Source organism: Archocentrus centrarchus, chromosome 13 (genome assembly GCF_007364275.1).
Source record: "Archocentrus centrarchus isolate MPI-CPG fArcCen1 chromosome 13, fArcCen1, whole genome shotgun sequence".
Lineage (NCBI taxonomy): Eukaryota > Metazoa > Chordata > Actinopteri > Cichliformes > Cichlidae > Archocentrus > Archocentrus centrarchus.
Window position 1 is genome coordinate 4,949,642 of NC_044358.1, and position 12,595 is coordinate 4,962,236.

Below are 12,595 nucleotides of genomic sequence, written 5' to 3' on the forward strand. Positions count from 1 at the left end.
CTAGAGTTGTGATAAGAAGAATGAAAAGTAAAAGTGATAGATACCAGGCGAGTATCACTGCTGTTGTGGAAAAAAACAAACTGAGCACTGAAACCAAACTACTTTTTGAGATTTATTGAAAGAAACCTTTGCAAAGGGGTCAATATAGCACAAACAGTCTTCGCACCAGAATTGATACCGAAAAGGAAAAATAATGCCTCATTTCTACTCGTGTGTGGATACAATATTCCAGCTGTGGGGAGTTTTCTTCCCACCATCATGTAGACACCTGCCTGGAAACAATAACGCTCACAGTATCTCAGGACCTCAAACACCTTGCAATTACTTTCTTTCCGTCTTTGCACACACACACACTCTTTTCATACAAAGAAGTAACTTCTTCCAAGACAGTCATAAAGGTTAAATTAGGCAAAACACAGATTTTCCAGTGCAACTGCCCTGTGAATACATTTAGATATTTGAAGACACTTTCAAGTCTTTTGGTCTGCTCACCCCTTAAACATAGATTGAATGGATTGCCAAGGGGATCTTTAAAAAAAAAAGAAGCATGGTTTAATGCTCTGAAAATTTAGATTGAGTATCTCAACCCATTGAGTATCTCAACCCAGTGAAGAATTTTGCTTCTGTCAGGTAGCAAGATCATCCTTCGGCCTACTAGCAACAGACAAGATTGGTAGCTGAAAGTCGACTTGGGGAAGCAGCTGAATTTCCCAGAAAAGGCTGTAACTGCTGTAAGCCCCTGCATTGTCCTGATCTCAGAAGCATCTATGTATCCTAGAACTCCAGAACTCTTTTGAGACCAGCATCATCACAGCCCAGTGAGGTGGGATACAGAGGGTTCACAGTATAGCCCCACAGATGGTGCGGCTTTGCTTGACAGACTACACTGTGTGGATGAAAGTAGTGCACCACCTACATCTTACATGTACAGGAGCTGCTCAGCCTTGGAAAGCCATGCCGTGAAGCTCCTGGCACACAGTTTTTGCAGTGGTGGTGATACCTGAGGAGGTTTGGAGCTCTGCAGTTATTGATTCAGCAGAGCGTTGGCCTCAGCCTCTACGGGCCTCAGCACTCTGTAAACTTTCCATGGTGTGCCACTTTGTGGCTGAGTTGCTGTGGTTCCTAAACACTTCCACATGGCGATAATACCACTTACAGTTGACTGTGAAATATCTAGCAGGGAAGAAATTTCACAAAGTGACTTGTTGCAATAGTGGCAGCCTATTACACTACTAAATTCACCGAGCTCCTTAAAATGACCCATTCTTTCACAAATGTTTGTAAAGGCAGACTGCATGGCTACTTTAATTTTATACACCTGTGGCAATGGGACTGAAAAGACCGGAATTCAAATAGTCCATATAATATATTTGCAAATACCAGTGCATCTGTGATAGGCCAATATTGGCCAGTACTATCACTAAACCACTATATGGTTCAGGATATTGTTAAAAGCAAAGTGGAATCAGTCTCAAATATCTCCATTTGTGATCACAATGTTTTTGATGTACTCCATCATCTTTTTCATTTGACTCAGTCTATAAGACAGACAAATACAGATTTGGCTTGAAGACACAAACTGCCTGTAGGCTCTCTCTCTGTTACTAAGTGCTCAAAATTAGCCAAAAATCCAATGAAACAAAAAATGACAGATCCGTCCAAATCTGTCCCTCTGCCATTCTTACAGATGGACTTAGTTTAAAATTTTTATTTGGGTTGTAGTTTTCTGCTTAGGCCCTCTTATTTTTGCCACAACACACAACCAGTTAGTTTGTTTCCTCATCTAGCCTCATCTGCTCTGGGGAACCTCCTTGTTGTCTTCCAAGTCCCTCACATCCTATTCCCCTGTCTCCCTGAGGGATCCGCATTCAAAGCACTCCAGGAAATAAGTGAGAGGGAGACGGATGATGAGGAAAAGGGAAAAAGGGAAGCTGAAAAAAGATGAAGACTACACTTCGCCATGGGGGAACAGACAAATAGAAGAGATCTGCTGACTGCTTTGAAGCCCTGCCGTCTGTCTCCATTCTCTCTATCTCTTTGACATTCACAGGAACAGTTGAGAGTAGAGGAGCATGGGGGATTCCACTGCCAGCCAGCCAACGCTGAGCCTAATTAAACAGTTGCCTAAAGACAGAACCCCCCACCACATCTTCCCCACCCCAACAGGGAACAGGTGTGCTGAGGCAGCTGCTGCTGCTTATATGCACACTGAGCGCTGCTGTCACTGTCAGCTATTGAAAGCATTTGAAACAAAATATAAAAGCAGGGTGACCCTGAACTTTTGATAAACTAAAATCACACAGTACAGTGCAAAAATGGGAAATAGTGATTTACTGAAACATGTTCAAACATACAGTAAATAAGTCAACACAGAGTTTGTACAAGTCACTATTTGTTATGAGTGCCTTTAATCTTCAGCATAGCCTGAATTATTTTAGGCTACAGTCACACCTAGGGAAAACAGTGATTGGAGACTGTGGCATGACCAAAATGACTGCCACCGTGTGCAGTCAACTTGATGATCTCTTTACCTTTGAAATGGTTGCTTCAAAGACGCAGTTAGTTGCTCTCTTCAAACAACATTGGTGTGTCAAGATGGTGATAAAGTGGAGTTGGCTATCAGTTTTCCATTGAACACGGTCAAATTGGCAACAGACTGGTTCTTATATAACGCTTTATACAACATGCCTTATTCACCCATTCACATCCAGTCATACAAGCACCTTTTTCTACACCTAGAGCAACTTGGGGTTTAATATCTTTGTAAATGTTCAATATCTTGCCCAAGGATGCTTTGGCGTGCACGCTGGAGCAGCCAGGAATTGGTCCACTCACCGTCTGATTAGTAGATGACCTGCTCTACCTCCTGAGTTGCAGCCACCCCATGCAATTTGCGATAATACCACGATTAACTGTGCTAAACCTCAAATCTGTTGCAAATCTGATACCATCTGCGTCAGACTTGTGCTGGGGCAGACTTGCCACTACAGACCTCGCAGAACATGCACATCAGATGCAACTCTTTCAGCCACAGACTGGGCCAGATCTGAACGGCTCAAATTTGTAACTGTATAAACAAACAGACACCTCAGCCTTTTCTCCCTGTTTCCCTTCTTTAAAAATGGCTTCTTGACAGCTGCAATCCATTGTAGCCCCTTAACTGGCAAGGGCCCGCTGACGGGCCGTTTGTAGTCCCTTTTATATGGCAGGCTAGACCCTCCCATTTTTACTGACACCTCATTCGGCCAATCATCTAACTGGCTGCACCAAATCACCTGACAAAGCTACGTGACGCCCTCTGAGTATCACTGGCTCTAGCAAACCCATTTCTTAACATGATTGGCCGAATGAGGTGTCAATCAAAATGGGAGGGTCTAGCCTGCCATATAAAATGCACTTCATTCAGCCGGCGGACCAGACACGGCCAGTTAATAGGCTATGAAATGGGTTTTTCAGAGCCAATAATGACCAGAAGGCGTTATGTAGTTTTTGTCAGGTGATTTTTTTGCTGCCAGTTAAGGGGTTAACAATAAGTAATTGTAACAATATTGGGAATAAATAAGCATGTTAATGCATGTTTTCATGTGTTAGACTTCAGTTCAGGAGATACGTACATAGGTTGGATCCTTCATATCCTGAATCTGAGGGTGCACACACAACTTAATATTTGCCTCCAAGGCATGCACTCCTGCGAGATGAAAATGCATTAGTTTGTTGCAAACTGTAATTATACACAAATCAGTACAGTGGTACCTTGATTTACCAGTGTCCCAACTAACGAGCTTTTTGAGATACGATCGGTTGCTTGGTCGAATTTTTTGCTTTATGTTGCTTGCGAATATCTGAGTTACGAGCAAGCGAAAAAACACCATCCACGCGTTCCACGCACTCGTTTTTGTCGATTTTGGAACATTTCCTTTCTTTAAACCATGGATCCAAAGAAAGCGAATGCCAAGATCGATGCTGAAAAGGATGATGACTATGGATATAAAGCACAGAATTATGGAAAAACATGAGCGAGGTGTGCATGCTGCTGTCTTGTGAGGGTAAGAGAGTGCCAAAAAAGGCAAAAGGAGGAGGAAAAGATTACGTGAAGTGAAAAAAAGGAGCATTTAAGTTTCTCCTCCACTTCCACATCCCCCAACATCGTCTTTCACTTAAAACCAGTTTGTTTCTTTGCATTCTCCTGTATTATACTGCATACAGTATTATTTTTCTACATTATTTGTTTATATATATATTTTTTTATTAAGGCATTTTTTATTAATAAATTTTAAAAAATGTCATGGTTTTGGGGGGGCGGTAACCGATTAATGATGTTTCAATTCATTTCTATGGGAAAATTTGATTTGACATACGATCAAATTAAGTTACGAGCTAAGTCACAGAACAAATTAAAATCGTATGTCAAGGTACCACAGTATATATTTATGAATACAACATTTTTCTTTCTATTCTTTAAGGACACACTGCATACCACTGCATACCACTCCAAGAAATGCCAAGTTATTGCTTAGTAGCTCTTCAGAAATCACCTTGTTAATGCAAAAATACAAATTTATGCTTGTCAGGCTCGCTTATCCTTGACATTTTTCATAGATTCAACTAAAGAATCTTTAAGCAAAGTGTTTAAAGATACAATTTAAAATTGGTTCTTTGCTAAAGAAAATCCGTGCCCCAGGTGCCGAAATATTACCGATGGTACAACAATGGAAATTTACCATCATGTTTAACCCCCCCCCCCCCCCCCCCCCCCCAACAAACAAATTCCATAATTAAAAGTTCTGTGTTTGTTTTTATGAGACTGTAAATTAAATACAGTGTAGCTTCAAGTTTACGTGCAATATTTACGTGCATTTTTACAGATTTTCCTTCTGTTAAATAAAAGGTATTTACATAAGTACAAATGATGAAATCACCTAATAATATGATGAAATACTGCTGTACCACAATGAATAAGGCCTAAGATTGCAGAAAATTACTGTTATTAGTTGAGTTTATTATAAGGTTTCATGCAAAGATTCTTGTACATTTAAGCCATATTTGATATAAATGATACTGTTGTAAATCTGAATTCATAGTTACAGCAATCAGCTGTTCATTTTTGATTATATCAACTGTAATATGGGTTTTTATGTGTAACTTTACATGAAAATATTGTATCAAAACTTTGTTGTTTAAAAGTTACTACAACATATTAAGTTAATGGATTTACATTTTTAAAACGATCCCAAAAAAAATTGTAATTACAACATATTAATTACAAGTACAAATGGATCAGATATGATTCCACATAGAAAATTACTTCGTTAATGGATATGAACTTTGAAAGAGTTACAGTTAATAAATTATTAGTACTGTAATACAGCATGACCACACTTTGATTGTTTTATTTTTTCTTAAAAATATTTAAGACTTTCACTTACTTAAAACCACAAAGAAATATTTGGCCTCTAACACTGTCATTGAATTACATAAATTATAGAATGATGAGATTTAGTTTTGCTTCTATTTATTTATGCCTAAGCACTTTTATCTAACATTCACACACACTCTGATGGACACATTGGGGGTAACAAACAAACAAAAATATAAATGGTCCGGTTTAAGGACTGGACTGAAAATTAGTGAAGAAACAGCCAAAATCCAAAGACTGTGACTCAAGATTAAAAAAGTCTGATTGCTTGGAAGCAAAATACAAAGAAATGAGGGGTTGCTCAACACTTTTGCACAGTATTGTATATCAGGCAACGGTGGGAACATTTTGCTTTCACGGTGCCAATAATTGATCCTCCCAGTTTCCGAACATGCCCCCGTCCAAACTTTCATGAAGTATGTTGTCGCATTAAATTGGAAATGAGAATATATTTTTCAAAAATGCATCAGTGCATTCAGTTTTTCCAATTAAATAATTACCTACAGCATGTATATGCAAGTTCAAAGTAACTGAGTCAAACACTCTGATTACCTGCATAGCCAGGGTCACCTGTTTTAAGGGAAACATGCTGAATAATGGGATACTCATAGGTGGTTGAGGCTAGATGTGCTGTACATACAGTCGGCATAATTCACAGCAGCAGAATTATAATGGCAAGGAAATACCCAGACAAGTCCAACTTATGTATGTAGTATAGATGTCTTTTATCAAGAATTCAGATTGAAGCAATTTTAATTTTCAATGTGTGGGTTTAACATTTAATGACTAGTGATGTGTCAGACTTGTTTCTAGTAAACTCCTAATAAGCTACAGCAACCTCTGCTTAATAAGTTGATTTAATATAAGTATTGTTAGTCATACGCCTTTGCTCAGTTACTGTTTTTGCTGTGAAAGGCTTGAAGTTTGTAAAAGACTAAATGATTACCTTGTAATATTTTATTGGTCAAAAGTTCAGATCACTGTGACTTCATGTCCATTATATTCTTCTGAACCTGTGCAGCGATTTCATTTCATCAGGCCAAATGTCCTCTGATGAAAGGTCACAGTCACTGTGGCCTCACAAAGGTTTATTTCACTCTGATGAATTTGACCTTATATCAGCCAGGATAGGCTCCAGCCCCTGAATGATGGCTTGAACTCCAGAATTTATTCACTGATGTGACGTTTCACACAAAATTTGTTTGTCTTCTTGGACGTTCTGCAAGCTGTAGTTTTCCCATTGTGGGATCAATAAAGTATCATCATCATCATCATGATTGATTATAAAAGGTTAAAGGTCAAATCTAGACAGACAGGGATGTAAACTTCAGCTTCTCTGTTTGGCAGAGATGTAACTGAATAAAGTGTCTTTCATTAACGAGGTAAGAATTGCAGTACACAGTTTGCTTTCTTCCACAGATGCCATATTGTACAACTGTGGGCACTGAATCACTCTGATTACCTTTCACAAGCCTGAATCCTCATTAACTGTGTGATAACATAGTCACTGTGTCACATCAGGGCATTAGTCATACATTCCTGTCTGAGACTGGAAACAAAGACTTCTGGGATATTTTGTTAACCTGCTGTCACCAAAATTCAGATAAGCAGCAGAACCAAGATGGATGGAGGCGCGTGTCACCTCCTAAGTTTGAATTACTTACTGAGTTTTGAATCAAACTTTGTCACAATGTTTCTTTTGTTGTCTGATTTTTTTATTTTTTTTTGTCTGCTTTTTCTGAAGACATATCCCCACATAGTAGTTACAGTAGTAAATGTAGTAAATGCATTATGCTTCTCTTTGCCGTTGTTAGTGCACATTCAGTATTCAGTGTTGTGTTCTTCTTCGTAATCATACCTTTGTGCTTGTGTGACAGATCCAGGATCTGGCAATCCGCTGCATCCAGAAGAACATAAAGAAGAATCGTGGCGTCAAAGACTGGCCGTGGTGGAAGCTGTTCACCACTGTCAGACCTCTGATAGAGATGCAGCTCACTGAGGAGCAGATCCGCGGCAAGGACGTGAGTTTACACACACAGACACATATGGAGTCACCACATTGGTACAAGCCTGTTACATATCTGTAATAAAGCTTTGAAGGAGTGCAGTCACCCAGTGCACACAAAGCAGCAGGCATTTTTTGTGGTGGAATGTAAGACTGATTAATTTTTTTATGGTGATATAGACTTTGACTAGAAGTGTTTATTTTTTTCGTTTATTGTCAACAATTTTAGAAATACTTTCTCCTTAAGTTTCACATGTGGTTACCATAGTGCCACAGCTGCTGAAAACTCATCCCGAGTTCTCCGTAATAGCTGCCCATGTCGGCACTAATGACTTACCAATCAGAGACTCTCAGTAAAGAGTGTGTGCGCCTCATGGAGAGTCTACCATAAAGCAGCGTGTCGTCTCCGGTGTGCTGCCACCTCCCCTGATTTGGTGAAGTGAAGTTCAGTCGTCCTTGTCAGTTTCATGTTTGTTTAAAGCAGGAATAGACATTTCCTTTGTGGACGATTTTATAGTTTTCCTTAAGCGCTCCAAGCTTGATGATGGATGCAGGTAAAAATGTTTATTTACAGAGCTCAGAAAACACCAAGCAGCAAGTTTGTAAACTGAGTGGGCAGGCAGGTTAGTGATCTCAGTCCGAAGCAGACTGAACTCAGAGCAGCAGCGAAGACAACAGACCAGGGAAGCGTTTGAACATGAAACATGAAAGCTGAGTTATCCATAACAAGATAACTAAGGTGAGCCTGACTGTAGGAAGCTTAACGATCTGGCAATGGTGGAGAGCTGGTTCTGAATATTATGGTGGTGATGAGAGGATGGGAGACAGGTGTGAACACCCCCCCCACCCCCAGCTGCTGAGAGGCACACCTCTCAAAACCTCCAATTAGCCACTAAAGCGGCAGTAAAGTAGGTGGAGAGAAACGCTGAACATTAGCGGCAGAGAGAGAGAAAGGTGAGGGAAGGGCCTCGTCTCCAGGACCATGGCATGAAGTTGCTTTCCCACCATCATTATCAAGTATCAAGCAGCCTTTCACCTACTCATTTGTAACAGCACTGTCACACTCCTCCCTGCCCTGTCTCATGTTCTACTGATACCACAGTTTTACAGTCCCTGTGATTATAAGGCCCAGAAGGAAACTGTTCATCATATTTCAGCACCCAGGCTGAATAATGTAATTAATTAATCTAATGACTGTGTCCTCTAAATCTCAGCCTCCTAAGCCTGTCAGTCCAGAAGTTACTCCCCTGTCTTTGTCCAATAAATCATTTATTCTTAACAATTTTGTTACCTCTCAGAAATTAGACATCTTCTGTATTTCTGAGAATCGGCTAAAACCAGAGGGCTGTGTCCCCCTTGTGGAACTTTGCCCACCAAATTATAAAGTCTTGAATGCCTTGAGGTCTACAGCTCATGGTGAGGGAATAGCAGTGGCTTTCAAGGGGAACTTGTGTTCTGTTTCCTCCTGGTTTATTTCATTCAAATTATTATGTTCAAAATTACCTACCAACCTCGTCAATGCTCTACTGACTTCCTGAATGAGCTCTCCAGTCTGCTTTTATCTGTTGTTGTTAAATCTGACAAGCTCATTTTGCTAAGTGACTTTAATTTACAGATTGATGGTTCCTCTCACTGTACTGCCACTAAACTTCTTAATGTTACAAAGGCAATTCAGTGCAATATGTTAATGGTCCCACCCTGGACCCTGTTTTTACTCTCAGCCTATCTTTAACTTTTTCTTTTACATGTCCATCTCAACACATGCGTTTATACCAATGATTCACTTAATTGGTTTGGTCATGTGTACATTAGCTCTCAATAGCATAGTCCCTATAAAATCCAGATTAGCTGCAGCTGGCATTCCCTCCTTTTGGATCAATGATTCGTTGCCATAGAAGATCATACAGGGAAGCTGGACAGAGATGGAAAAATTTAAATCTCCTCCTTCACACGATGGAGTTTTTAACTACACTCAACCAGCTCATAAAAGATGCAAGAACATCCTACTGTACTTCTCTGGCTTGATTATCAATAATAAGCATAATCCCATCTTGTTTAACATCATCAGCAGACTCCTTAATCCCACTCAGTCTGGTTTTCCTTCCATGCCATCTACTGAATGTGAAAAATGTCTTTCTTTTTTTTTTGGCTAGTATGAGCAATGCTGTCAGGTCACAGTTCAAGCCTGGATCCTGGATCAACATCTGGTTGCATACCAGATTATTTAAAGCAGCCAGCATCATCCCACTGTTTAAAAAACTCTTCCTAGATGTTGTAAACTGTTGTAGTCAGTTACATGCCCATTTCCATACTTCTAATCATTTCTAAAATTCTAAAAAAAAAGCTGTTGCTCATTAACAACTGAACTCATTAACAACAACAATTAACTGAACTGGTCAAAGGAAACAATATGTTTGATGAATTCCAATCTGGTTTTCAGCAAAATGGCACCAAAACAACATTACTGAAAATTACCAATGATATTCTTATACGCTTAGATAAAACAGATAAAGATCAATATTTGATTTTAGTTCTGTTTGATTTATCGGCAGCCTTTGGCACGCTTGATCGTGCCATTCGTATCGACAGATTATGGAACTGGGATGGTATCGCTTAACTTTTCCTGAATTTTTTGCCCATCATTTTTGCCCCTTGTTCTTCTAATGTGTGTATAGAAATGTGTATGCAGGAATGAATGTTAGACCTTCTGTTTGACTGTGTGTTTGTTTGGACATGTACACTTATTTTTAATACCTTCACTCTTAAAATAATGGCCTAAATCATTTTTTAATGAAAGTTTTATTTTTGCCTTTTCAATTCAGTTTTTTCTCTTTTCTGAAAAACCTGAAAAGAAAGACAAATTATGCACTTTGTTATATATGTGCTTTATAACTGTGCTATACAAATAAAGGTTATTGTTACTATTAAGAACACACAGTACAGTTTAGCAAAATTGAGACCTGAATTATTATTAAATTAAGTGTAGTTCTAACACAAATGTGTGCCTGTCTTAAACTTCTTCTGCATATTCCCTCTCAGGAAGAGATCCAGCAACTAAAGCAGAAGCTGGAGAAGGTGGAGAAAGAGAGGAACGAGCTGAGACTCAACAGTGACCGTCTTGAGAGCCGGGTAAGTATATAGATACACACACACACACACACACTTGGGAGATTTGACTCCTGAAAACAATCAAAATTCTAACAATTCTTTTTGCAAGATACAACGTATGAGACAAACAGATTTACTAAATTAAGCACTCCAGTGTTGGTCAGTGTTATATTACACATTACTACACTACTGTGCATCGTAGCACACATTACAACCCAGCTTACAGGTTTTTTTTCTGGTGAGAAAAAGCAAAGTGTTCAGAAGAAGATTTCTTTGTAATAAAGAAATATACCTACAGAGGTGTCATAACTGTATGCTGATGTTATGATATGTAGTATTTTTTGCTGTTTTCTTTATGGCCAAATGATTGTTTTTCTTTGCCCTAAATGGCTTATAGCTGAAACATGTTCATCTTGCCCAACAATAAATAATAATCAGACTGCTTGTCAGTCAGTGCTGGTGTTCTGCTCTTGTATTTCTCAACACTCAGCAGACTGCTAATTTGTATTATTACATGAACTTGTGTCCTAGCAGTGGGCATCTGCACGCCTACATAGACACAGATTTAACTAATGAATGTCAGTGATAATGATAAGCTGTTACTAACTGTGTTGTAACATATCCATTTATGTTAAATAAAAACATACGTGCTTTTATTGCAAAACACATTTATAAGTAACTCAAACTTTTGACCTGGAGTGTCCGGCATGGAAACATGGATACATACTGAAGTTCTTCCTGTGCCTCCCCCTCTACAATTCTTGAAATTTGACCTTGTTGTTCTCATATCATCCTGTTAAGACATAAAGACAAATGACAGCTGAACCATTATATAATTAAATTTGGTCATTAGTTAGCCTGGTTCTCATGTTTTCCTAATCATGTCCCAGATGATCCCCTGTCTCAACACTAATGTTACAACTTGATGATGTGATCTCCAAGCTTGGCCTAAAACAAAATTTTTGACAGAGAAACTCTTCCAAGTTATACGTTAATAGAAGATTTATCAATATTCACACTGTGTGTGTGTGTGTGTGTGTGTGTGTGTGTGTGTGTGTGTGTGTGTGTGTGTGTTGCTTCAGATCACAGAGCTGTCAGCTGAGCTGGCTGATGAGCGGAACACCGGGGAATCGGCCTCCCAGCTGCTGGAGACAGAAACGTCTGAGAGACTCCGTCTGGAGAAGGACATGAAGGACCTGCAGGTAAAGGCAGAAACAGACACACACGCATGCACACTGGAGGAAAAGTGTTGTGACCGGCCACCACAGCACTATATTTCTGGTATACCTCATGTAGACCTCTACATTGAGGTGGGGGTGTCCTTCACCTAGCCCAGAGAACTTGATATTTTGGCTTGTGAATACCCTTCATATTCAGGAGAGGAACACTCCTGATATTACAGGACCTGCAGTGTGGGTCCCTTGAGCCTGGTAAAAAAATATATATATATAATTCCAAACTGCTATACGTGGAGGACACCCTGATTCAGGGTATCTGTCCCTTAATTATTCTGTTACTGTTGCTGTACACAACAGGCTGTGACTGTGTAATGAATTTTGGCATTTTTGCCCATTCAGTACAACATGCACTGAATACAGGAATGATGGTAGCTGTGTTTTTGACTGCTATTTGTATTTTAACCATTTATGCAGCAATAAATCAGATGAAGGATGAACAGCTTCTTTTTCTTACATGACAGTGAGTAGAAATGTTAAACAGTCAGATATTAATTGCTAAATTTGGTTCCTTTTTATTAAATGAAACAGTTTAGATGGCAATAAAATATTGATCAAGTAAGAAATAAACCTAGGCTTGAAATAGACTTTCAAGTTTGAATAATTATTACAAATTATACATTTAAAAGCTGCTCTTTTGCTGTATGTGGCTGAGCCTGCAGGATGTGTCCGACCCAAAGGCGGTGGTGGGGGTTTGAGCCTCAGGCAAGGATCCACTGGGACAGGTTTTCTCAGCTGTTCGTTTTGGTACTTTTCGACCTTGTGAATGAACAAAGCAGAAGAACATCAAGATTAGTATTATACAGTGTTACACGCCTACAAATGGTGCTG

General features: G+C 39.3%; 1 protein-coding gene across 2 annotated transcripts in view; it reads left to right on the plus strand.

The window, feature by feature from the left end:
• Positions 1 to 12,595, plus strand: part of myo18ab (myosin XVIIIA b) — a 172,399-nt gene that overhangs the window by 85,888 nt on the left and 73,916 nt on the right. For both annotated transcript variants that reach the window (XM_030743863.1, XM_030743862.1), the window contains exons 23-25: positions 7,294 to 7,437; positions 10,461 to 10,550; positions 11,612 to 11,731. In XM_030743863.1, coding sequence (XP_030599723.1) covers positions 7,294 to 7,437; positions 10,461 to 10,550; positions 11,612 to 11,731 — 354 coding nt within the window. The remainder of the gene's footprint in view (positions 1 to 7,293; positions 7,438 to 10,460; positions 10,551 to 11,611; positions 11,732 to 12,595) is intronic.